General features: G+C 41.3%; 1 protein-coding gene across 1 annotated transcript; it reads left to right on the forward strand.

Annotated features, from left to right (window-relative positions):
* Positions 1-14,623: 14,623 nt before the first annotated feature.
* Positions 14,624-21,223, forward strand: PCK1 (phosphoenolpyruvate carboxykinase 1). Its single transcript, XM_010121987.2, has 9 exons — positions 14,624-14,847; positions 16,226-16,407; positions 17,021-17,224; positions 17,544-17,731; positions 18,688-18,850; positions 18,981-19,205; positions 19,298-19,429; positions 20,070-20,165; positions 20,769-21,223. Exons 1-9 carry the CDS (start codon positions 14,624-14,626, stop codon positions 21,221-21,223), a joined length of 1,869 nt encoding a protein of 622 aa, XP_010120289.1.
* The last annotated feature ends 6,757 nt before the right edge of the window (positions 21,224-27,980 follow it).

Genomic DNA, 27,980 nt, shown 5'->3' on the forward strand with positions numbered 1-27,980 from the left:
TTTAAAACATGGGATAAGATTATACAAAGCTGTACAAAGGATTAGATACTTAAGTCCAACAAATTTAAATGCCTAGAAAAAAATAATATTGAAGTCAGAACGAAATTAGTGTGACAGTAACATATCGCCATCTTCACCACAACCAGAACTTGTACATCAGTGAGTCTGGGGTTTCTCTGCTGGCTTGCTTGCTGAATTCTTTGCTTGCCCTCCTTCTTGCAAAATATTAATCTGTGTCAGCCTTAAGTCATAAAAACCACAGATACCTTCCCACATACTTACAGCCATGCCCACCGGCACGCTGTGCAGCACAACCTGCCACTGCTGCAGCACAACTGCCTCGGCCACTGCTGCCACCGCCATCCGCTCCTGCGGGTGGGCAGTCATCTGGCAGGCTCCCTCCAACTCCTCTTCCTCTGCCTTCAGACACACTGTCTGTAGCGTCAGCAAGTGTTTTTCACCCTCTTCAGGAGACAGGGACCACTCTGGGGAGGGATGTGCCCCTGTCCGCATCTCGAGTCCCTCACTGTGGTCACTGGCACTGCTCCTCTCCTTCACAGGGTTATCCTGTCCCTGTCACACTCTTCTGTCCCCGTTTTCTTTTCTGCACCTCTGATTTTGGTGAAAGGCTCCAGCAGCCCTAAGGCCACCTACGCTGCTGAGTGAACCTGTTCAAAAGGCGAGGTTAAAAACGAGGGCAAATCACAGGCTTTCAGCACAACGCCCTGGCCGTGCCTCGCACCCCGGCCCCTGGCCCACCCCGCTGGCCCGCAGCCGCACGCTGCCTACCACAGCAGCAGCCACCCTCTGCGCCCCTCGACCACCCCTGCTCGCAGCCCCACTCCCAACGCCTCCCGCCCAGCCTTCACCCCTTCGACCGCTCCCTGCCCCTTGGCCAGCGGCTCCCCCCACCCCAATCTGCCTTACAGCCCCACAGCGGGAACCCTCCCACCTGCGGGCCACCGCCCTCCTTCCCCCGCCCGCGGCCGCGGGCCCAGCCCCCGGGGAAGGGAAGGGCGGGCAGAGAAAGGGCTTTGCGGCGTGGGTACACTTCTCGTTTGCGCACCTCGGCATGGCGGCCCCGCACCCCCAGCGGGGAGTCCGCCCCCTCAGCGGCAGGGAGGGGGGGGAAGCCCACTCATGAGCAGCATCTCTCGTGGGGGAAAGCTCGTTCCTCACATGTTAATTCCCCGAGGAACACAAAGCCCTGACATGGGCGAACCATCAGAGGCCTCTCCGTGCAAGGCCCATGCCCGATGCTCAGCAAAGAGCCCGTCTCCTCACAGCGAAAGTGTGGCAAATGCATGACGCTAGGCAGGAAGGCCTCCTGGAAAAGCAGCCTGCCATTTTGTCACGCTCAAGTCTTAGATGAAGATCTCTCTCAGTCTTAATTGTAGGCCCTTAACCTTCTGCTCCCACTTGGCTGGAGACCACAGGGCTGACCTCAATTGGTTTCTCCACTTGCAAAAATATCTGAAGTACTTCCCATGTTTCTCTGTTTTTTTTTTTTTTTTCTGAAACACTTCAGCCCGGGTGCCATGGAGTGCTGCTGAAGAGCCGGCTGACTGCTAGTGCCGCAGCATCCTCTTACCCTGGGAGCTGAAGTATTTTACAAAATTGGCTGAAGTACATTTGCAGAGGCAGTACAGCAATATATAAGCATCATTACATTATACTTTAGGCCAGGATTGGTTATTCAATGAGAAAAAGAAGTTTTAGACTTAAGAGTTCTCTGAAGGCATTATAAAAATGTCTTTCAGGTAAACCTGTACAATTTGAGAGACTTAACATTTAATCTCGTGTACCCTTCCAGACTAGCAATTTCCAACCATCAGACATTTTATAAGGCCCTCTTACTGTTAAATACTCTATTATACACTAGTGCAAAGGACAGATTTGGAGCTTTATCTCTAAATACTAGTTCAGGCATTGCAAAGTACAGTGCATTGCAAAGTGACTGCAGCCCAGCATGGTCCACATCCTGCTAAACCATGTACTGAACTTTAAACAAAACAAAACCCCTAACCAATTCATGGCTTTCCTTGCCTTGGGGGTACCTATTAAAACTGGCATTTGTGAAGCTTCCTCAGCACAAAATAGCAGCAAGTGCTGCCAGCCTGTTTAGTTGTTCTATTCCATCAGATGAAGTGGTGTTTTGCACAAAGCCAATATTATACAGTGTCTTTCTGAGTACATTTAGCACTGCTGGGTCCCCTTCTCCACTAAATTTGGCAGGGACATTATTACTATTTTTGTATTGTGGGTGCCTGAGATAACAGGGCTATATAGCACCACTGGAAAAGCCAGTGATTCTGAGTACTGCAAAGGATGCAGCCATGAAAAGTACATCAGCGGGGCCACTGTAACAAGTGGTAAGAATAAAAAATTAAAACCTTCACATATTGAAAAACAAATCTAATGACAAGCCTGATTTTAGGTTATTGACCTTACTGGGCCTTATCTTCAAAGACAGCAAGGTCCTGTAACTCCCATAAATACCTTTGACAACAACTACTGCTATTCACGAATCTGTAGAATCCAAAATGCAAAAAGAATATAGAATTTTTACATTTAATAACTGCAAATTAGTCATAACTATTGTGTTACTTGGGATCAACAGATCTCAAGCAATTATTTAAGGTTGAATATCTATTCCAGCAATTTAGGGCTGATATTTTAGTTAGATACCACGTTATTCATCATCTACAGAATCTGTGGGCTCTCAAACCCAAAGAGCAGGATGCAGAATACACAATATATTAATATAATTATGCTGCTGGTAACTGTAACCAGAGATTATACTTCTTACACATTTCTGAATCTTTTCAAGTTGCTGCATATACTGTGCAATTATGATAGTTGAAAGGCACTGAAGAAAAAAGTTGTAATAATATACCCTCCTTTAGGTCATTTTAATGAGTTTTTCTGCACTTGAACGGTTACCAGCATCCAAGAGCTGTCCTGCCTTGTACTTCTGCATTATTAACACCAGCACCATCCATGCAGCTACAGTTAAAGGTCTGTCATTATTTCCATTAGAAACTAATATTTTTGAGGATTTATAACTCAAATGCAGAATAGCCCTTCAGTTCATTTTTGTTGAATTTAAAGGAACCACTTGGATCAGCAATCTACAAATTCAACCACTTTCTAATTATGTTTTAACACAGTAAAGGTTAACAGCTCCATAATGGCTGTTACAGTCTATTGTGTATACAATCTCCAGTTACCACTGCTGCCTACTGCATCATCTATCTCTAACTGGAATCAGGCTTCTACCCACTCCTCTAAAGGATCTATTTCTTTCTAACAGGTAACAGCCTGCATGAAAAGTCTGTCACAAAAAAAGAATAGAGGACCTTTTAAAGTCAGAATTGTATTTTGGGGGGGGTAAACATACTCAATATGAACTATTTTTTGTTAGAAGTATTTTATAAGGAATATAAAAAATTTAATGTAGGCACATTTCCTTGTGCTAAAGTAGCATTACATAAAGAAACAAAATTCTGCCACAAAATTGCAGGTAAGTTGCTGAGAAGAATATACCAGTGCATGAAAGCGAATACACAGACTACTAAAATCCTTAATCAGAGAGTGAATTCTATTCTTGACTGCTCTAAGGAAACACAGCAAACTTTGTTGTGATCTGCGTTTTTCCACCTAAGTACAAAGAGCACATCTGACTTTTTTGATGAGTAGAATACTGGATTATCTGTTCAGATTGTCAGTCTGAAATCTGAATATCTTTTATAATATTTATGATGCTTAATGCTTGTTAAATGGGCTGACTTTTTTAAAAGCTCCGTTGCCATGTACATAAAGCATGTTTGACCTTGAAGGTAGTTCTAAGTCTTCAGTTTCATTCCCTTCCTGTGATTTAGAAAATCACTTTGGTTGATTGTAGAGGCTGTATAACCAGCCTCTAACTGCGTATGCTTTGCACTCCCATCTTCCTATCATAGGTCCTAAAGTACAATCCTCTGATGCCAACAGAAGGATTGCCGTCAATTTAAATGGGTTTGGAATTAGGCCCAGAATAGATAACTATGTGAAGCAATAACAGTGTGATTTATTTACACATTTTTGACCTGTCCACAAAACTCAGAGTAAATCAAGACTGTTGCAGTACACTTGAAAGAGAAAAAAAAAAAAACAAACACCAAAGCAAAACAGCCAAAGAAGCCCAAATTTAACCTCCAATGCTCATAATTGTTTAATTTATGGTATTCCATCTTGTAGCTGAAAACTCCATTCTTCTCCAGAACATGACTCTTGTTAGTCTACGAGAAAACCCAGTCTTTGTTGTGACTTATTTTGACAGCTTTAATATAATTTTCCACCTGGCACCTGGAAAGTTTTCCATTTTCACTTTCCTCCAATGTCTCGCTTTTGTTTCCAAGTGTATGTCGTATTCACACTGCACCTGTTGTAGTGGTATCTGTGTGCCCTAACACCGCTCTGAAAACATACACACCTTTACTTTTGCTCTTACACCAGGGACAACTGCTACCTTCATCACCTGTTTTGCGGTGAGATATTGCCCCCCCCTTAATAATGACAGCAGTGGATAACCTCCTTCACACCATCACCTGTTTCAGAGAAAGCAGTATACTTTCATAAAATCTTCTGATTCATGTGGGTCCATTAAATATCGCTCAGTTTATAAAGTTGTCACTAAATGGTTGAAATCTTTTTGCTGTACTTACTGGTGCTGTTGTCAGCTTGCTCTTTTAGTGTCCCACTTTCACACAGATGAAGCACTTTTTCAGAGACCACCAAAAATCTTAATTAAAAAAAAAAAGAAAATGAAAGCATGTCAGCTAATGAGCAAAATTAAAGTTAAAAAAAATATTATATTCTTTTGGATGCTGTTTTAAGCAACTGAAAGTTGCAGATTCAGAATTAACTTAGTTCTTCAGGGCTGGCCTGGAAGACTCTCAAGAAAAATTTTACAGTCTGAACTTCAGAAAGATACTGATCGCTTGGAAAGAAGAATATTATTAAAATATTTCTGTTTTTATTTTTCCCCCTCACACCTCTGGTTCCAAGATGGGAGCTGCAGTTTATTCTAGCAGACATAATTTAGAATTCAGATCTGACTTGGATTTCTTGTCTACTCAAAAGAACACAATTCTCTGGTCCCCTTCTCTATGGTCATATAAAACTAGTCAGACCTCAGACCCAAGAACTTCAGAATATACAATCCTACTTGTTCCCTTACTTACTCCCCAAAGCAAAGGGAAGATGGGAGCATAGCAAAGCAAAGACAGGTGGAAGTTGTCCTGGAGAGTATTGATTGACTAGTGTCTAGTCTGGCTATAAATTATCACTTCTCTTTCTCAGCACAAAGGCAAGGATGAGGAGAGCTGCAGAGGTGTCTTGAAGGCACAGTGCTTGCTTGGACTGAGCTCTTCATTCATGATCAGCTAGATATGGGCTGTGCCTAAGGCATAGGGAAAGCCTTGCTTTGCTCTACATCTAGTGCTCATCTGGACTTTGAGAAGACAAATCGTCTCTTAAAATATGAGCAGTTCTTGTAGAAGAACTGGAGCAACTTCTATTGAGTTAAAAGACTTAATGCTTTTAAGTATTGCCCATGCTTTTAAAATATCACTCTGTACTGTTAACGGTTATAAATATATAGCATAACAAAAAAAACCCAGGGCATAATAGCATACAGATGTGGGATATATAAAAGGGGAAGTATTTAACATAAGCTTATTGGAGCTGAAAGTACCAGGGATGATTGATTACTCAGACACAAGTCAGGGAAGTGGTCTAAAAAATATTAACCATAATTGCAATTTATCTATTAACAGTTTCATCATGATATATTTAGAAACAATTCTACCATCCAGCAATGCACCATTTGCTGCTTGTGGCGAACAGCAGATCTGCGTGCCTGGGTCTGTTTGGAAGAAGGATGTTTACTTGAGAAGCATATTGCTTCTTCCATTTCCAAAGACATTAGCATGGTTATACAGTTAACTGCACCTCACTGACTTCCACTGTTTTTACAGAATACTCTTTAATCCAAGAGATAGCACAGAAAGTTTTAAAGACAACTCCCCTTCATTAGTTAGTAAAGGTTCCTGCTGCTGTTTGTGCAAGGGTCAAAGAGTTAAAAGTTTAAAAGGCAGAAAGTTTTCCTCTTGTTTTGACTAAACTGGAGGAAACGTGCTAGCGCTGTGCAGAATTTGATTGCCAAACACAAAGTGAAGATACAGAGGGAGAAAAGATAGTAAAGGTTTAACTCAACTGATGTAAGAAACAAACTCCAAGGATGCCCATGTTTCCTTGCTTTTATGACATTGTTAATCTTTAATCAGGAAAACAGTTCTGAGAACAGCTCTTTGTGCACAGCTAAACAGGCACCATTGCTTGGAAGTTAATAGGATCACCAGAGAATGAGACTATTAAATCATTGTCCTAATAAATCAATAAGTGAGATGTACCACCCAAAGGAGTTCAAATTCTGCTTCCACGTGGATATGCAGCAAGTGCACATTAAACCTTGCAAAATCAGCAGGAAGGAGTTGGTGGGTTTAGAACAGCAGTGGTTTCCTGTGTAATTTTTTTTCCAGCTCAAATCACAAATCGGCATGGGCACTAAAGTTTGAGGAGCCTGAATCAAGCTTCTCAATTCAAAAATACAGAGACATCAAGAATGGGCTACAGAATTTAAGGGCATATTTAGAGACACATATATTAGTGTGATTTCACTGACGGCGGGTGATTTAGTCCTTGATATTTATCAGCAGAGATACCTTAAATCTTAGTCTTCCACCTTGCTACAGTCACTAATCATCACTTACAGACCAAATCCAGATAGCCCTCTGCCTCTCCATCAGGAACTGGTAGCAGAAGTATGGTATAGCAGGCATAGTTGTATATGGTCTAGCAAACATAGTTGTACATCTTTTGTGCTCCTACAAGAACAAACAAAGGCAGCCTTACAGTTCTCAATCTTTTTAAGCAGCAAGATGAGGAGGTAGCTATTCTCATGTGCTTTCTATGTAGGTGACTTGTTTTGTGAATAATGGTTATTACTCAGTTCAGAGCTGCCTCTACAAACTTAGTCTCTTGATCAGTCATTAATACTTTTGTTCTGTCTTAAACAGTAAGATCTCCTGGGCAGAGCACATTTATGCTTCACCCAAAATAACGAGGTACTGCCTTAGTGCTGTTGCAACGCAAATACCTGAACTATACAAGGTTAACAAGTGGGTTACTTCTTTGATTATATTTGCAGAATGCAAGTTGGCTGCTCTTAATTTATACATGAGCTTAAACTAATATGTACAAGAGGTTCCTCTTTAAGTAGACATCATATGGATGTGAATCATCCTGAATCAGTAAATTTGGAGACAGGTGCAAGCAGTCAGTCAACAGAAGCATGTACAGCAGAGTAAATTCTATCTTCCTAAAAGTATGATCTCTGGGGCCCAGTTGAACTCTTACCTCTTTACTGAGTGTTGTCTGTAGCAATAATCATACTTGTGGTACTTGTCTGGCAAAACAAAAATGCTTTTTACGTTTTAAAAAAATCCCATTGTCATCCACTCATGTTTGCCTTCTCCCTGTTATAAATATGCTATGCATAAGTGTACAGTATGTAAGAGTTCACCTGACATGTTAACACATCAGAGTTTTCCAGTAAACACAGGATCTATTACAGAGGAAATTGGTTTTTTGTAACGTTGATTTTCCTACAGTGGTGAGGTTCAAGAACCAAAAGGTATGTAGTGCTTGACATAGGCGCATTTGCCTTCTGACCTTTAGATGTAGCCTGGCTTTTATTTCTGCACAATCAGCTTCTCTATCCTGTGTTACAAAATGCTTGAAATATTCATCAAAGCTATTTTCTTGGGAAGAAAATGTAGAACAAATCTCACTTGAAACAGAAAACATCGTTCAGCCCAAGTTGGTGCTTTTATGTTGCTATCAAAGGAGAAAACAGGTTATAGTAAATGTTTTTCATTTCAAATAAGAACATACTATTTGCATTACAATGATGTAGAGAGAACCCAGCAGGGACTATTTGTGGCACAGATACAAAGATTAGAAGAGATAATGATCTTGTCTAATTAGGTTTTGAACTCCTCCAGCCAGGAACTATCAACCAAATTAGGAAGAATGCACAAGAACAGAGAGAAATTGGCATTATCACCTTCCAAGCCCCTTCCCACAGAAAGGAAAAAAGCTTGGGGATGTAAAGATACACGTTCAAAGTAAAATGGGAAATTCATAGCAGATGAAGAAACAGAACCTAAACCTTCAGAATCTGCACCCACGCTTACTGGTTAAAGCCATCCTTCTTTAAAGAAGTCAGATCATGAAGGACAAAGAACTGTGTCCAGTGGGTCAAACTGCATATAATGAGAGAGAAAAATGGCAAGAGAGAAAAAAGGTAAATGGAAGCATTTAAATACATGAGAAAAGCACATTGCCAGTCAGGTAGAGAGTTGTGTAACCCTGAAATGACAACTGACAACAGAGTGATGCTAGCAAGCAAAGGATCAAAGAGAAATAACGAACGGCATGCAAGAGGACAGAGCAAGAGGAGCCAGGGATAACTCATCCTAGAAAAAATAATAAACAAGTTTAATTTTAGAAGGTGCTGCCATGTCTTTTCTTAAGGCCTGAGGAGGTGAAGTCTCTGTAAAGGGGCATGGTTAGCAGGACTCTAGTTGTCCACAGGAAGCCAGAAGACTGCTCTTGAGCAAGAGGTTGAAAAATCTCCTGCTGCTTGAACCTGTGTGGAAGGATTTGTCATGTACCCCCTCCACAGGCAGGAAGCAGGGAGCACTTGACAGCTGCAAACACACAGCTCTGTGGTAAACAGATTTCGCTCCGGCAAGGGTTACCATTTTTATTTGCAAAGCTGAATCTCGGTGCCATCTGGGCTTTGTATGACTGAGCAGAGCAGATGTTGCATAGGTGAAGGGAAACACACAACCTTATGCTAACTGTTTTCCACTCTGTTTAGTACAGTTTGTCCCCTTCTCTTCTGGCTGTGGTTCTGCTGTGCATCCAGCCAAAAACAAAAAAGTGCAGTAATCATGCAAAAATCATAGTCGTATTCTTATCAACCTTGTGCTAGTTAAGGTGAACTCAGTTGAAGTCTTGGTGGGCCCATACTCTCCACATGCCTATTAGATCTTCTGCAGTAGATGAGAAGAGCTCCAGAGCTCACACATGACAGGGTTATACGTACCTGGCCACTGGTCAGATACCAGTGGCTACAGAGCTCATCGCTCACATATTCACACTGATTCCTGATATGGGTTTTACAAAAGAGAGGACAGTGTTCCTACAGGGAAGAGTCCCCAGAGTAGAGTCACAGCTTGAGAAATAGCTCCAAAAGAGCAACTACTTATCAAGGTTAAGATTACATGAATCAATCGCATCTCCAGAGCTAATGAGCTGGTGAGAGAGAAGGGTGAACAGTGAATAACATGCTGCTCAGACTCGCTAATTGAGCAAACACCATTAATGGGGAGGCACTTGCTGCTCTGCATGCGGGGTGCCGTCTCTCACCTGAGATTCAGTGCGAAATCAGAGTTCAAACTCCAATCAGAGTCTTGTGCTGCTGAGAAGGGTCACCAGTGTGACAGGAGGAAATTAAACCCCCAGTATCCTTCACAGGCAGTGTCTGGATGTGTCACAGTACCACCCTAGCCAAGACTTCAGTTTTTATTCCTTGCAATAGAAAATGGAAAAGAGAATAAAAAAGAATAAATAGTTTATTTGCCAAAGCAGAAGAATAACAAGCAAGAGACCAGTCGTCTTGTGGTATAGTATCAGCCTCGGCATGGACTGTGGCACAGCCAGGACTTTCCCTAAAATACAGCCCAGGATTGATCACCTAAGCTGATACTAAACTACGGATCAAAGGTTGGTGACTTCTATTGGAGACCATAAACGCACACTAATACATGTTCCCCTCTGCGGAGATTTATTTCTGTTTGTTTTGACAATGTTTGTTGTTTGACATGTTTTAGCATGTCTGTTGTCATGCTGAAAATGTTGGACAGGCTAATGAAATTGCAATCTAATCACAATAAATCTGGGGATTATTTTTTTCCCCTTTCTCATTCCTCTGCCATCAGCACTTAAAGATAGGCAAAAAAAAGTTGCAGCACCTTAGCGATCCAGAAATGGTATATCTTACAGTCTGCCCAAGACAAATACTGCATCTTTTAGGGTTGGAGAGAGGCAGGTAAGAAGGGAAGCACTGTGCTCGTAGTTTACCACTACCTGTTTTTCCTGGTCCCAGAGGCTCAGTCTTACGGTTCACATGGCACACGAGGAGAAAACTGTGCAGCACGTGTGGCCAGAGCCCCCAAACCTCCTGCAGCCAGGTCAGTGCCGAAGGACCGCCTGTAAGAAAAGGGCTGTGAGGCCGAAATCTCACACAGGGCTGTGCAGGGTCTGGAATAAACACTTGGCTCCGTCACAGACTCTTTTGCAACTGCAGGCAATTTGCATGGTTCACGTTTTCTTCTGGAAATTGAGGGAGCCGTCCCTGCCCCGGTCTGTGAGCTGTATGCTTGGAAGGGCTGCCCTTGAATCTGGGCTTGTGCGACATCCCGTCCGGCAGCAATTGCAGCATGCTCACTATCAGTTGAGCACAACTTCACAGCAAAAATAACAGCCAAGAAGCAATGTTCTTCTGTTAACAGAATAGCTCAGAGAATCTTTAAAAAAAAGCTACAATTTTATAACAAAAAAATCCAAGTGACAAACTCTTTGGAGGTGACAATTTGTAGGATAATTAGCAATGGGAGGGGAGTAGAATTTCTGAGTATTATTGTATGTCAGTAACAACTTCCAGATCTCATTGAGAGTGCTTTGTTGCACCTCGGTTTTAGTGATGAGTTAAGCTTTATGACACTTTTCCTGAGCATGTAAGAACCTTTACATTTATTGCATTGAGTTGCAGCAAGTCAGTAAAAGTTGAAGTGCCCAAAACCTCAATTTTGAACAGCCTGAACAGTGTCCATCAAAGCAAACATCCTGAAAACACTCTTCTCAAGGCACTTGTTGAACACTATCATCTCGAAATGTCAGATTCACACTCATTTAAATAATTTGACAGCTTCCAAGAATACACCTGATGAGCATCACATTCAAGTGTCAAGAAGCACAGAGAAGAAGTGCCAAAAAAAGTTTGATTGAAGAAATTGTATCAGCTATTATATGAGTATTATAATATAGTTACTACTAGAAAAAAAAATTCTCATTTAAATAGAAAAACTTTTCATTCAAGACTTTTTTTTTTTAAAAAAAAAAAAAAAAAAAAAAAAGACCTCACATTGCCCCCGAAACACCTCCCATGTTTCCCACTAGTGAGATCTTCCAGCAAACTGAATCCAGAAGGCAAACATGTACATAGCAAACGGCAATATACACTGGTATTGAGTGAACACCTCAAGACCACTGTAACTGAGCTATGGAAGATACTACTTCTGGTTTTGGTTTTGTTTGTTGGTGGGGTTTTTTTTTTGGTTGGTTTTTTTTTTTTTGGTCTTTTGTTTGTTTGGTTTTGTTGTTTTGGTTGTGTTTTTTTTATGGGAGCCACCAGGAGTTATGAGAATTCTCTATGTTCAGATTAAACCTTTAATGCCTCCTTGTGGGTATCTAAAAGCTGAATCTCTAAATGAGAAGATTCTTGAAAAAAAATCTTGGTCCTGATTTACGTATGCTCCAGTTATTTCATTGCACCAGATACTATGCATGTTTTATATAGGGGCTTGAGGCTTACTATGTGTGTGATATGCTTTGAGATCATCTGATGTGAGGTGTTACCTAAATACAAGTAATTTAATGCTTAAGTGTCTAGAATTCTCAGTGGACATCTGCACTCAAGCCCTGCTGCCGTCACAAATGAAAAACATTTGGAATCCTTAATGTGATTTTTAGTGGACATATGTTCATAACACAGTGCCACCAATTTGGCATATTTAGTATCTTCTCAAGAGAAGCCCACAGTTTGTATAGCAAGATTGTGGGAGGTTAGGGCTGCAGTGTGAGAAAATTTGCACAGCACCTGCCTGACTATAATTTAATTGGCAGAAACTAATGCTCCGGGTTTGGGGATTTTTTTCCTCCACTCAAAACTGAAGAGACACTAGGAGTAATTCTGCTGTCTTGCACTGTCAATTTTAAGCTTTTATTCTGACTTTACTTGTGCTCCAATATGATCATTTTCTCTTTTTTTTTTCTGACAAGTGAAGCATTGCTGTTTTACTTTGTTATTTCTATGTATAATGATTTATCTGGCCAGCAGGAAGAACTCGGTATTTTTGTACTTCACTGAAAAAAAGGTCTGCTTACTGAAGATCATCCTGCATTTTTTTTTTTTAATAAATTACTTAATGATATGTTTTAAAAGGAAAACGGTTGACCAAAATGTTTCTGATCAGCTCCACCAGCACCACAGTATGTGGGCTCCAAAGACAAACACCACCACTGTCATTATTAAACTGCCTTTGATTTTACCTTGGCTTATGGCTGAGCCCCATCTGGAGCAATCTTTAGCACCTCTTATCCCACCAGATTTTTGTTTTCCTTTCCAGGAATGTTTGGCCTATCAGTGCATCAAGGACAGCGCCTCTTACTTCACTATTTTCTTCCCTTTACGTTTACAAAACATAATAAAAAGCTTTGCAGGAGAGATAGAGGATGCAGTCCCAGGGGAAGTGTTCCTGCAGTGTGAGGTTCAGCTCCGTGGGGTTTCAGGCTGGCAGGGCAGCAAGGTGAGCTGCAGTCCTGGTCCATGCTGCTCTGCCAGCCCTGGCTGTTCCGCGCTTGCAAGTCGCTGCTGGCTGCCTCGGCAAAAGCCTTGCTGAACACATCTCATTGCTGGCATGAACTTGAGCAGGTGGCAAGTTATGAACATCCTTTATATAGGATACTTGCATCAATTTTGTTGCTTTAAAGATCTCCCTGAAACTTAGCTGGGATTTCTGGATTTCCAGATTTCCTGTCCTGGAAACTACTGTTGACTGTATTTTACATGCATGGTGGAAGCCCCATCAATATAAAAAAAAAATCAGTTTGTCATGAAAGCATCATCTCATCCAGGCCCCAGGTGCTTTGTTGGGACTGAGAGTAAGTGTAGTGAGATGAAGTGGCAGCAGAGTTACTTCTAGTTTTATTTGTCTGAAATACTTTAGTCTTCAGACACCCAGAATGCATGGACAAATGGACGTGAAGATCAGCCTTTCTTTATGGGCATGGTGGTGTAAAATAGAGTAGGGGGAGATAAAGAGCTAAAGACAGACAGGAACATTGGAGGCAAGACTTCAAGAAGTCCGAGGTCACACTCTTACCCTCAATTACAAGCATCGTAGCGGCTGTTGGTGTCGTACACTGCCGCAGCAGATACAGGTATGTACAAGTCTGTATACGTACGCGTGCCTATAGTGCACTTCACACATACAAACTGTGCAACCACATTCCTGAGCGGTTTTGGGCCTTTTCTTTGAGTACTAATTTAAAGATCGGTTAATATTTTATGACCCCCATAAGAGTCCCAGTAAAATAAAGATAACGTTTGAAGGAGGAGGTTAATTACTGAGACAGTTGCTGATCTGCCTTTTCTGAGCTTGTGACACAAAATAGTTCTTCAGTTTGCAAAAGCCTCAAGTGAGCCATAAGCAAAAACTTTCTCTCCAGCACTGAAAGAAGTTCAACATCTAGATTTACATTGCTTGGTTTCTTTTTTAGAATTGCATGGACAAAAATAAGGCCCCCAGGCAGGCATATACAGCGGTTATTCAGACCTGTCAGTGCGCACTGTTGAACTTTATCCCTGGATCAGGCAATGTTCCCAAGGTGAGTAAACACACCTTGGACGAGCCTTCACTTCACAGCCAACTAGCGAGCATCTGCCTGCCAAATGTGCCAACTGCGCTTTACCTGGACGACCCCAGTGTTCCCAGTTCCAGATACTCTTTGTACTCAACCCATCCCACACACCGAGAAGTTATGACACACTTAGTTTCAAAGCCAAATTGTATCAAAGTTTGGTTAAACTGCTAAATTTTGTAACTTCTTCAAAATAGCAAACCCAGGGGCTAAGAAGCTCCACTTCCAGCATTCATTAATCGAACCTGTTAAATGATTACCTCGTCAGGGCAGCTTTGTTGACAGCTCTGCATGATGACAATGTCAGTGGCACTGTCCTAAAACACGTCCAGCAGTGACGTAAATGACAAGCCTCCCTCACCTCACCTAGGGGGATGGACACTACCACAAAGAATATTTAAGGAAGGAGGATGCCTCCTTGGAAACCAGTGATTGCAAGAATCCTCCAAAGCAAGTGAAACTGGATCAACTGAAAGGGACAGCAAAATCCTCTCCGACATCCAACTCAATCTTCTAAAGACAGTAAGTAGAATGGCCTCTTTTTTCCAGCTTGAAATTACCAATGATCCAGCTTCTCTATATTGATTTTAAAGCAGAAGGACGCTATCAGGTCTGTTACAATACATTGTTAGGAAGGCTTATTGACACTGGTTAGAATGTTATAGTATGCTAACGTATCAAATATATTTGATTTTAGATTGTGATCAGTATTTCAAAGCCATCAACAAGATCCACTACAGGTTCAATAATGCCCCCGCAGTTGAAAGCGGAGGTAAACGTCATGCCCAAGGTTGTCCAGGGGGATTTGCAGAGCCTGCCTCCAGAAGCAAGGGATTTCGTTGAAAGAAATGCCAAGCTATGCCAGCCTGAGAGCATTCATATCTGTGATGGTTCAGAAGAAGAAAACAAAAAAATTCTGGACATCATGGTAGAACAAGGCATGATCAAGAAGCTGAGCAAGTATGAAAACTGGTGAGTAGCCTGAAGGAAAGTCAAGTATAATCTCAGAATTGCAATATGCATTTTCTATCCTGTTTATCTTTTAAAACTGCTTATAACCCTTTAATAGTGCTTTCCATGAACATTTTGGCACTGTAGCTTACATAGGTGAAATACTCAAACAAGCTTCTTCCTCTAAAACTGAACATAAAGCATATTGTTCAATTGGACTATCAACTGTACATTGTCTCTATTGATTAGTTACATTAGGGAACTGAAATAATGTCATGAGACTTATGTAACTAATCATTGACAATGGTTAAATATTATTTAGCAAATATATCTTTTGAAGAATTTTACTATTTTAGTCAATTAGTATATTCATCAAATACTTCGTAGCATTCAAATCGCTCTGTGGGTGTTCAAATATTATTCAGTACAGGCATTATTCATATACTGCCGATGAGCTTTGACTGTAATGTATTCAGCAAATACTTTTTTTTTCAAATATTTCATCATCTCTCTCAACTAACCCAACATGAAAGGAGAATATTAACAACAAGTACATACTCACGAATTACGTGCTGACCAAGAGATCCTCATGGAAGAAATCTGCAAAGACTTTTGAGTAACTAAGTGCAGGAATTTGGCAATCTGTTTGCAGACTATTTGGGAGGGAAAAGGGCAAGATTCACCAGATAAATTATTCATTGTTAATTATATGCTTAGCTGTAGTGATGATGGTTATGACAGCCCAACTAGAACATTTTTATACTCATGGAAAATTTCTGTGCACAGAGGTGAAAATGTAAAACAATCCTCTCTATTGTAAATAGATGGCAAAAATTCTTTATAGGGGGAAAAAGAATCCCCTTTAACAAACTCCTTCACTTTTTATGATCATGTTTATACTCAGTATTTCTTTTGTGATGCTTCTAACTTAGTGGATTCCAATCCACTAAGCTGGATTCTGATCCCACAGGCACTTATACCAAAACTTAAAGTACTTTCTTGGCACCCACTTTGCCTGAAGAATCATTTTGTGGTTCCTATGCAAAACAACTTCATATTGATGAGAGTGAGAATTAAACAAGATTAATTCTCATTCTTCCTTTTCCCTGGAAGTTAGCAACAGAAAATAAGACTGAGTCAAGAGCCAGAGGAATATTAACATATAACCAGAATTTCCTAAGACACATAATTTGTTATTTGTACTGGAAAGTCTTGAAACCATTTGTACAAGAGAATGTATCTGACTGGTTTTTGAGATTGTCTGTTATACTGGCCCTGTCACTGTAGTTTTGGCCTTACAAAACTTTGTACCCTTTTGTGCTAAACCAGTGCCACAGAAAGGTAAAGAGTGCTATACTGATAATTGAAGTCTAATTTCCTGGTTTTTGGTGAAATGCAGCTGGTTGGCTCTCACTGATCCAAGAGATGTGGCAAGAGTTGAGAGCAAAACAGTTATCATCACTCAAGAGCAGAGAGATACCACTCCGATTCCTAAAACTGGAACTAGCCAGCTGGGCCGCTGGATGTCTGAAGAAGATTTTGAGAAAGCCTTCAATACCAGGTTCCCAGGCTGCATGCAAGGTGGGCAAGAAAAGGACAGTTCACATAGCAATTCTAGAGTTAGACAGTACTAGTAGTAGTTACTGTAATCTTTAAAGAAGCATAGTAGCTGAAGGTTTAGGTTTTTTAGGTTTATATCCCAATATTAGTCACTTTGTTAGCGTCATACGGATCTTTATCATAGATCCAAGTGCCTGTGCAAGGCTAGTCCTCAGTTTCTTTCCAGCATTCTTCTCTTCATAAAGAGGGGCAAAGTCAGGTAGGAAAATTTGGGTGACTTTTTTCAGGAAGTCGCTCAGCAGCAAAGCAGCAGATAAGTGAGGTGAGAATGGAGGACCTCCATCCCCAGCAATAACTTTGGGTTCAATGATTTACACCAACAGAGAATTTGGTCTCCACTCACCTTTACTACTGGCTAGATAATTTGTCTGAACAGTTGCTTTCAGCATTTAAGATAAAACTTCTTGCTACACAGTTAGACAAACAGACAACTACAGATCTTTAAACATCATCAGAAACACCCACAAGACAAACAGCTTTTAAAGGAGTGAGAAGCAACCTCCATGTTAATAAGATCATTTCAGAAGTTCCCTGTTTTGCTCTTTGCCTTATCTTGCTACTCCCTATGTTGCAGGACGTACAATGTATGTCATCCCCTTCAGCATGGGGCCTATTGGGTCTCCTTTGTCCAAGATTGGGATCGAGCTGACAGATTCCCCCTACGTAGTGGCCAGCATGAGGATCATGACACGGATGGGAACAGCTGCTTTGAAAGCCCTGAGCAACGGGGAATTTGTAAAATGCCTTCACTCGGTTGGATGTCCTCTACCGCTAAAAGGTAAGAGACATTAAAAACTGTCACCCCTGGGAATTCCCAGGGGTATGTTTCAGAGCTGACTGCGTATTCTCAGCACATGGGAGACACTCACCATAGAAGATGAGTGTGGTTTGTGTAACAGCACAGGTTCAGAAGTCAATTAAAGGAATCTGAGCTCTGTAAGAATTTCATGGGAAGGAGATGATTATCCCTAGTGCTTACCAGGGGGTTTCCTTCAAAGCATCTGGTATGGGTTGCTGTGAGAGACTTGATGCTGATGAAACAGTGTGATTCAGCATGGAAATTGCTGCATTCATGAGTACAACATTCTGTTCTGCAGAACCATTAATCAACAACTGGCCGTGCAACCCAGAGTTAACACTGATTGCCCAGCTCCCGGATCGCAGAGAGATCATTTCATTTGGCAGCGGTTATGGCGGAAACTCCTTACTGGGGAAAAAATGCTTTGCTCTCAGAATTGCCAGCAGAATCGCCAAAGAAGAGGGCTGGCTAGCTGAGCACATGCTGGTAAGAGCTATTAAATCATGTGTATTTGAATAGCCATTAAACCCTGAATTAGCTCAACATAAATACATCACATCTTGGTATCAATGAAATTGGTCTCATATGGATAGTCCTGTAATATTGGATATTAATATTGTAATATTAATTTATCATGTGGCAGGCTTATGAGAAATAGGAAACTGCTTGCAGGGTTAAGTACCAAACATTTTAAAATAGTACCTGTAAAATCAGAAACCAAGAAAGACTTGGAACCTTTGACAGTAGCTACTTGTAGGGAGACCTATGTGCTTGAGCAGAGCCTGGACATCATCACTGGGCATCCACATTGCCCCTGCAAGTCTAATGGCAAAGGATTAATGCAAGTTTTCAAAATTGTCTTCCGTATTAATAAGAGATCTATGCACTCCAAAGTCTGCAAATATTACCTTTCCTAAATGACTTCTGCTGCGTACCCTTCCTTAAAATTAAATTTAAATATTCTACTACCATTAAATACTACTGAAAAGAAGAATTTCAAAGTGCATAAGAGAACAGTCTCAGAAAGAAATATCTATGTACTCCAAGAAGTGCAGAAGTATCCATACACTAAGTGCTTTCACTCAGCTCCAATCCTGCAGGCAAAAAATATTCCCTGGTTTTCTTCCACATCAGCTGAGAAACATAGGTTTATACAAGTCTATCTTTAATCAGCAAAATAAAAATAAGTTTGAATTATATACATACCTGACATTTTAAAAATATAAGCACTCCTTACAGATATTCTAAGGGCAAGAAGAGTAGACTTTTTGATTAATAAAATACAGTTTGAGTTATTTGTCAACTGTATTATGTGGTGCTTCTTCTGTAGGAACAAATTTGAATAATTAAATATTTTATCATTACCACTTGCCGGGAGACAATCTTCAAAATGAAAAGTACAAGAAAGACTGTGTTTAACAGTTGCATTAATTTTTAAATAGATCCTGGGCATTACCAATCCAGAAGGTGAAAAGAAGTATTTCGCTGCAGCATTCCCTAGTGCATGTGGAAAAACTAACTTGGCCATGATGAACCCAAGCCTGCCAGGATGGAAAATTGAGTGTGTGGGTGATGATATTGCCTGGATGAAATTTGATGAACAAGGTATGAAACTGAAATGGGATTGTTTTACAGTCCAGTACAGGTTGCTTTTAGGTTCAGCACAACATGCTACAAAATTCTGGATAGAATTAAGACAACTTGATTTACTTCTATTCTGTCATTTAACTTCCAGGCAACTTAAGGGCAATCAATCCAGAAAATGGCTTTTTTGGTGTCGCCCCTGGAACCTCAGCTAAAACAAACCCCAATGCTATTAAAACCATATTCAAGAACACCATTTTTACCAACGTAGCAGAAACCAGTGATGGAGGTGTCTATTGGGAAGGCATTGATGAGCCATTACCACCAGGAGTAACACTGACTTCCTGGAAGAACAAGGATTGGACCCCAGACAATGGTAACCTGGCCCACTCCACAGTCTGTCTTGGCTTTCTCTGCTGAATTCAAGTTAATTCTGCCATTATGACCTTTTTATCCTGTTCTGTGCAGGGGAACCTTGTGCTCATCCCAACTCACGATTCTGCACTCCAGCCAGCCAGTGCCCCATCATAGACCCTGCGTGGGAGTCACCCGAAGGCGTGCCTATAGAAGGGATAATATTTGGAGGCCGCAGACCTGCTGGTAAGAGATGCAACAGCTGAAGTGCCACTGCAGAAGGGTTGGAACACAACTGGGTGTAGACACAGGTTTTGCTTTCACAGCTGCAAAAGCAAGGAAATAACCATGTTAGACTAACTTCTCCAGAATAAAGGGCTGGAGAGAGGTCTGGACCCACTGATCTGGGTAATACGTAGACACATAGCAAATTGCCATACTTGTCTCAATTTGGCTGCAGTCTAACTAGTTCAGATAGGAAATGGTTATAGAAATGAACCAGCTGTAGGCAGTTTACAGGAAAGGAAGTAAAATAAATTGTTAAAGGTCTGTTAAAGGTAATCTAAATTTGGAGGAAAAATAGAAGTAATGCTAGGTCTGAGTCTAATATCATGACCACAGGATCAGTGGTCATGATAAAACTGCTGGGGATTATGAGGTACCAGGTGTCTTCCACTGAGCAACTAAACACAGGCAAGTTCAGTAAGCAGTGGCTAGTTTTGAAAACATTCATATAAACTTATTTGCTGTAAGAAGGCAGGAAATGAACTGATTAAAAATAGGAAAAATTAGAATACATTATACTTTAACAGGTATACAGCAGTATCTCAGGTAGCAAAACCTGTTAGAAGAGTGTTTCTGGACCTCTGAATTTTCTTCTTTACAGGTGTGCCTCTCGTATATGAGGCCTTTAACTGGCAGCATGGAGTATTTATAGGAGCAGCTATGAGATCTGAAGCAACAGCAGCTGCTGAGCACAAAGGTAAATCAAAATTTAATCTGCCTACCTGTATTAAAAGCAATCCTCTTAGGACTGCCTGCTCCGTCCTCCTCCCCTGCTCTTTCACATTTCAGTCTTGGCAGCTAATTTTGCCATCCATGCATTTGCACAACAGAAAATATTTGTACTTGAATTAAAAGCCAAATTCTCTGTAAAAGTCAAATTAAGCAAAATAATCCCCTAGGTGGCAAGCGTACAGAACAAGGTGCAGGCATGGGGTTGCCAGAAGCCTTGATAGGGAGTGCTTGTAATAGTCTGGGATAAATACGCTTAAATTTTCTCTTCTGCTAGAGCTCAACATAAATACATGAACAATGAAAGCCAGCTCTTGAGGATCTTCACTTAGGCTGCTTGACTTGAGATTTAAGAAATTTAATTTCCACTGATTAAAATAAATAATTTAATTTGTACCTTTTTTTGTACATCAAGTATGATGCTCATATTGTTTGTTAAAGTTCTTTGGTTCAGATGCAGAAGGGTGGTTAAGGGACCATGGGTACTAAATCCTGGGAGGATCTGAATCTTTGTGCTTTAGAGAAAATGTGCTATTTATTATCTTAAATTCTCCATTTGTGGTTTGAACAGGCAAAGTTATTATGCACGATCCATTTGCCATGAGACCTTTCTTTGGCTACAACTTTGGCAAATACTTAGCCCACTGGCTCAGCATGGCACATCGTCCAGCTGCAAAACTACCAAGGATCTTTCATGTTAACTGGTTTCGGAAAGACAGCCAAGGGAAATTCCTGTGGCCTGGCTATGGAGAGAATTCCCGTGTGCTGGAATGGATGTTCAACAGAATTGAAGGGAAAGCCTCTGCCAAGCCAACTGCCATAGGTTACATCCCTGCTGACACTGCTTTGAACCTGAAGGGTTTAGAAGAAGTCAACTTGTCCGAACTGTTTGATATCTCCAAAGAGTTCTGGGAAAAGGAGGTAGAAGAAATCAAACAATACTTTGAAGTGCAAGTTAATGCTGACCTTCCCTATGAAATAGAAAGAGAAACACTTGCCTTAGAGATGAGGATAAAACAGTTGTAGCTGATCAAAACCATAATTATTTCTCAATCCACGCTTACTAAGACAGGACAAACACATTTTACCAAATCACCACTGGAAGCATAGCAGCACACTGGTGGGCAGGGGGTTATAATGAAAGTAGGTCTTAATTTAGTTACAATATAGAAAGGGGCATTCTAGATGAAACTCCAGACCTAATGATTTATAACTACATCAGTTGTTGTGAATAGGTGAGCAGCTGTGGGAACGTATGTGCACATGGTCTTCAAAACCCTGATCTGTCTCTTACATGCACATACAGCCATGATGTCTGCATGTACCATCCAAATCAATCCAACCTTCAAGGTGCAGCACATTGTTTCTGTCACAGAAACCACCAGAGTCTCAGACTCTACGGGAAAGAGGAAAGAAGATTAGATGCTGTATATATGTATTACCTAAACATATTTCATGGGTTAAGTATTTTTAGAAAAATGAAGTCATAACTTTTATTGGAGTGAAAGATGACTTTGTATTACTAATGCATATTTAAGATATTGCTATTTTATGTGCCTCATGTTCCTGTGATTTCCAGATGTTTTGAATGGCTTGTTCTTTAAACTATTGAAATAAAGGTTTATACAAAATATTACCTCATTTCCAATATTCTTACTGTTTATAAACTACATGCATATAAATTGGGCTCCCTGTCAATACCACAGCACAGAGGAACTCACATGTGGAAGTTAGATGTTGACTAGCATTGATCTGCTACTCCTAAGCCAACTATTTAAAGCCACATAATGTCTTTGCAACTTTTATTCAAGCCAAAGGCATGATCCGGAAATTATGATACCAGCTGTGAACAGTCATCCAGATAGTGATGTGTCTCCATAACTGGGCATTGTTGGTTATTTCAGACATTTATAAAAATAAACTACGCTCTAGGAAATCCCCATATTAGGACCTTGCTCATTTGCTAAAGTCACAGGATTTGTCTGTGTTTCACAGTACTTTGGCTTTTGCAGGAATAACTAGTGGAACTGTTAAAGTAAAGATGGTTTGGGAAGAGTTTTCCAGATTTACTGAGATGCCTAAAGCCTTAGAGATCAATGAAAATAGGGGTAGGAGCCTGTGTTGGCTTCCTTATAGATCCAAGATACTAAAACCATCCCATGTTCTCCCAATTAAAGATGTCCTTTACGTGCTTCCCATGTCCCTGGCAGGTATCCTGCTTTTTCACTTTGAATGCTTGATCTCCCAAAATATATTGTAAATATTTGCTTCGCAAAAAGAAAATCACTTACATTGCGTAATAACCCTTTTTATACACCTGTCTTCCTTGCAAAACAAACAGTTCCAGGGCTGGTCAACAGATGCCCTTCAGAGTTTGCTAGGAGAGCTCACACAGCCTGAAGAGCCTCTACCTATCTCCTGACTCCATGTTTAGGACTGAACACAAACATTATCTATTCTGAAGTGAATCAAACAGCATAAGTCAATAGACAGATCACACAAAAAGCAGACAATAGAAAGCTGTGACAAAAGCAGGGGAGAGCAGTGCAGTCTCTGTAGAGATGATCATCAGTTGACCTGCTTGCTGGTTAAAAAACCACATCTGCATGGATGCAGGTCTCCTATAGGGTCATCTTTAGCCTGTGTACGCTTGAGTGTCTTCCAAATTAAAAGAAGAATCAAGGTGGAGGACAGTGAATAAGTCAGAGGAAGTGAGCCAAGAGAGACCGGTATACGCACTCCTCAGATTCAAGGAGTACTGTCATGTGTATAAAAATAAAGTTGTTTATAAAGTAATCCTACGAATAGTTGAAGAAAGGCTTGGGCCATTCCCAACTTATATGACAGTATTGGACCTGCTATTTGGATAAGCCTAAAGAAGAACAAGGAAAGCTAAGAAGAATCTGTCATGCTAATGTAGGAGTTATGGCCAGTAACATTCCCAAAGTTTCTTATGGGCCTCATGAGAGGATCCCAGTCCTGAGTGGTGCAAAATGTTCCAAGCACATTTTGAAATGCTGCTCAGGAGATGTACAGAATCTCAGGGTATGTGTTCTGCCTTCTCAAACACCGGCAGGCTGAATATTCTGAATATTACAAAAGAAACTACTCATAATTGGTGCCAGAGGAATCTGTGCCAAAGGCCCGAGCCCAGCAGACGTATGGACATGGAAGAACCAAGTGACACTTGTCCTGTAAAACGCTGCTTAATGAGGACATAGGTACCAACACTGTGGGCCAACACAACCATGATCTTGTAGCACACACCTAGCTAGCACGATTGGTGTTACAAGGTGCTAACTGCCTTGAGAACATCATACCCCTGCCCAAACCACCGGATTTTGTATTCCAACTAAACCCTTGCTTTCTCCTTCTCACCCCAAGAGGTTGGCAGACTTTCCTTCCCTTGACCGCCACTGCCCTCGGGGTTTTCCTCTGCGTATTCTTTCCGTATAACATAGCACAACTCATGAAAAATGCTAATCACGAGCACTTCTGGCAAAAATATTTAAATCACTTGTGGTTGTCCCGCTCCACATATTTTAACCACATACACTTTTTCAAACGCTGCTCAGAGACTGACGGGCACGCATATAATTCCAGAAACTACAGAAAATGGGGGGAAAGTGCTGTAGTGTTAAGGCTGAGAACAAGAAAATAACTTCTTGCGTGAGTCATTCAACAGCTCCTTTGTATGTAAATATATCCACAATCCATCAGCATCTATGGGGAGTACAATTTACATTTTGAATGATCAAAATGTTTAGTATTGGCAGAGAAAATGTTTAAAAAGAGAGAAGGCGGTGGTTTAAAATTTAGAAACTTAGTCAACCGTGCCAGATTATGATCTCAACTTCTCTCCCTCCAACAAATACTATCCTCCATAAAAACAAAATGAATTAGAACAAAATGCTTTTAAATTGAAATTTGGAAGTTCCCCTGATTTTCAAAAGAAAGAGAGGAAGGCAACAAATGCAATAAATTTCAACAAATTAGTAGAGAAATATAAAACTTGGCCTATTAAATGGGATTCACAGAAGAGAAGCACAGGAAAGACTAACACGAGGCGTACGGAGCCATAAAACATTTGCAACAGCTGTGTTATGAAATGCACTTGGTATTCTGGGAAGCAAGAAACAAAATACTTTGTTAAAACACTTGTGAACGTACTGGTGGCTGAAAAGAAGAGACAAAATGAAAAGCACAGTTTAACCATTAATGCTGTCGAGGACATGGTCTCTGGTACCTTGCTCATGCCGTGATTCACTGAATAAGAGAACAGTGATGGACGCACCCCATCCACGGGAGGCTGTGCTCAATTCCCTTCAGGTTAGTGCAGTCCCTCTACCTGACCTGTATCTGCTCAGGCAAGAAGTCCAGCTTCAATGCCAAGTACTCCTGTTAACACAGATAAATCCGTAGCGCTCAGACCCAGACCTTGGTCCAGTCTTTGCACACGTTGAGATGTCTCCAAGCCCGACGCCATCCTTTGGACTCATTTCTAATGTTTCAAGGTCAAATTTTGACTGTGTTTTGCCTTGTTCCTTCAAATCCCTTTCTCAGATGTCAGTCTCAGTAGTAATTAGCTTGAGTGTATAAGATATCCACACACCTGTATTCTGTCAACATGATGAAGGTTAACCAAATAAATAAAACTGAAAAGCAACATCCAGCTTGCTGCAGAACTGTTACTGGAAAGAAGTGAAACCCAACTTCAGATCTCTCAGTTCTCTGATGATAGGGCTACTTTCAGGGAAAGAAGTAAAATTCAGAGAATTGGCTCTGGGAAATACTGTTTTCCAAAAACCTTGGCTACCATAGTAACGTGATTTATTCCATACTTGCTGCAGTGTAGTCAATTAGCTCCCTAACTGGAAGACAATTACTGTAACCAGAGGGGTACCTGGCTGGAAGAGTACTGAAATGCTGCTTATGAATGGCAAAGCGGAGTGCTATAAATTCCAAATTAGTAATCATGATTGTTAGTCATGAAGGACATTTCTGGCAGCGGTTTAACCTCAGTGATATGAAAGGGCACATTTGTCAAATGGGTGCTGGCAAACCCCAGTCACCAAGATTCCAAAACACGTCCTGCCACACCTGTGAATCCCCGTGCCGGGGGGAGGTGGAAAAAAAAGGGAAGAAAAAAAACCAGATTGCTATTGTATGCCTTTCCTGCATTCTACAGCCATCACAAATATAGCTTTTGACTGCAAAACTTTAACAGAGAAGGGTTTTGTGAGCAAGTTGCAGAAATCCACATATATTAATATGCAAAATTCAAGCTGTAGCTGATTGTTGCAATCACAAACATCGCTATGGTGTGTTTGTTGTAAGAGGCCATGCAGAAGACCTCTGAGCTGTCCCCACCCAGCGCGAAGGGCTTTATGCTGCCTTGGTTACTATCGGGAACATTGGTCACACCAGCTCTCGTTTTGCTCCTCCTTACGCTGGCTCTATTGCCCTTGCCCCAGCTTTTCTCCAGCATAACCATGACCAGATGCATATTCTGAGATTATTCGACTTCAGTTTTTGTTCAAGTCGATAAGCTGCTAGCAGAGCTTTTTCTAACACACATCCCAGAAATGTTCTGTGTGTCTTCTTTGGAAATGTCAGATACTGGCCAGTGGCAAAGAGAAAACATCTGTTTTAGTCCTCCCAAAGGAACAAAGTTTTTGTGCTGTTTTTATGCAGCCTCAAGGTCTTTTATTCAGCTAAAAAAAACCCCTTTGTAAAACTTCTGGATTTGTTGTTGTATTTTTTGTTTTTAAACCAAGCTACTAGGTTTTGTTCTTTTTCACAACATCATTTCCCAGGTTGAGATGAGCAAGGAACAGTCCTTCCCAGAAATGTGCTCCCGATAAACATCTGTTCTTCAGAATAAACTAAGCTCCACAGAAAATAGCTTCCAGGCTCACAGTTAATAGATTGTACCTTTGCTTTGTATAGCTTTGGGGGCTTTAAACTAGTTAAACTAATAGTCTGAACACTTCCTCCTCCTCCTCCCTGCCTCCCCATCTCATCAGTGAAATCCTAGGCAAGCCCTGTCGCCATGGTGGAGACTGGCACAGCAACAGCATGTGCGTACAAATGCCATCTCAGCTATGAATGTGAAGAGCACAACAAAACCTCATTTTACCCACCGGAAGCCATCACTGTATTTATATATATAAAACCATCAGTGTCTTCCTGAACAGATGAGAAACTTCCCATGGTGTTCTGGAGCTCCAGATCCTGAGAGCAGCTATGAATAGCAGCTTTAAATTTAACCAAGGTTGGAAAGAGTGAAACCTAAATTCTATGAGATGATGCCAGTTCAGCTGGCTCAGAAGCCAACAGAGCCTCGCTTCCAAGTGGCACGGAGATGAATTCCAGCCCACAGGGCGAACAGCATAGCCATCACTATCCAGTAACACTGCAAAAGTGTTATGACTTTGCATGACTTGTGCACTGCTCAGTCTAGAGCGCTACAACTCTCCCAGGAATTATTCCCACTGGGACTGAACCTTCTGGAGGTGACAGCACATTGCACTGACTCTTGTTGATCAATTTTACTCCCGTGTTCCTTTTCCAATAGCTTGTTCAAGCATGGCCAGGCTAAGTGCCTGAACTTTTGTTCCACCTCAGTCGCCGGATTGCCTTCATGCTAAATAGCAAGCTCATGAAGAGCTGCATGGCAGTGACAGTGGAGCTGGATGGCTGGGCTCCTGCTGACTTCGGTGGTGACAAGAATCATCTGCAGGTTCTCTGCTGAGGTTTGTTTTTGTATATTTGATCTTGGTTTGCCCTTCAGTTTGGGATACTAATGGTTACTTGAAGCTCCAGAGGTAGCCAGTAGAAAAAATCCAGATGCTATGAATTTAACTAGGACAGCAGTTGGGAAAGGGAGGGGGAGGCTGTTTGAGAGCTGTGGGATGACTGGTGGTCTTAGAGTACAAAAACAATATTCTCTGACACCAGTAAGTAGAAGCAGGCCTCAGATTCTGTGGAATTTTCTTGGTCTTTATGGAATAAAGACAGAAATCTGGCTCTATTTCATCATAGTTATCAGCACTCAGGCACCCCTCCACCCTTGAAGGAGATTAGTAGTGATAATGCATCTGGTACCTGCCCCAGCAATAACATCTTTGTGGAGAAGATCACAAGAAATTGTTTGGACTTCTGCCCAGTTCTAGAAGTCCCACCAACCATTTCCAAAAATCCCATCAGTTTTTATGGCTTGTCTCTCAAGAAGGCTGCTGAAACCTACATGAAGGAGAGACTTTAAAAAGATTTTTGCAGACATTTATTTCTGGCCAAATTATGATTGCTTGGAGGAAAAAGAAGCCACCATACAAATCTTGTTAGAGACTTTAGCAGGAATTCACAAACCCATGCAGAACTGAGATAAGCTAAAAAAAGCAATAGCATCCAGGAAGGAAAGACAGACCAGCCAGCCAAATGCAACTCTAATTCCAACCCGTGACAGACCCCTGGGGCAGCTCCAAAGCCACTTAGCACAAGCATGGAGCTGGGCCAGGAGGAGACGCTGGCACCAGAAGAACAGCTCTAGCAAGTCCAGACTGCAATTTGGTGATTTGCTGAGGGGGACAGACACAGACAGACTCGTTACCTCCAGTGCTGTGAACACACAGCTCCCCACCTCCAAAACCCTCCAAGTCAGATGGCTCCAGGGACAATGCCGTCCCCAAGCTCCCTGTACAGCAGACCGTGTGCGTGTGTAGGAAAACAGGGTAACAGCACGTCTGTTAATGACACAAACACGCTGGCAAAGCTCGGTGCT

The sequence above is a fragment of the Chlamydotis macqueenii genome, chromosome 16 (assembly GCF_036417535.1).
Source record: "Chlamydotis macqueenii isolate bChlMac1 chromosome 16, bChlMac1.mat, whole genome shotgun sequence".
Lineage (NCBI taxonomy): Eukaryota > Metazoa > Chordata > Aves > Otidiformes > Otididae > Chlamydotis > Chlamydotis macqueenii.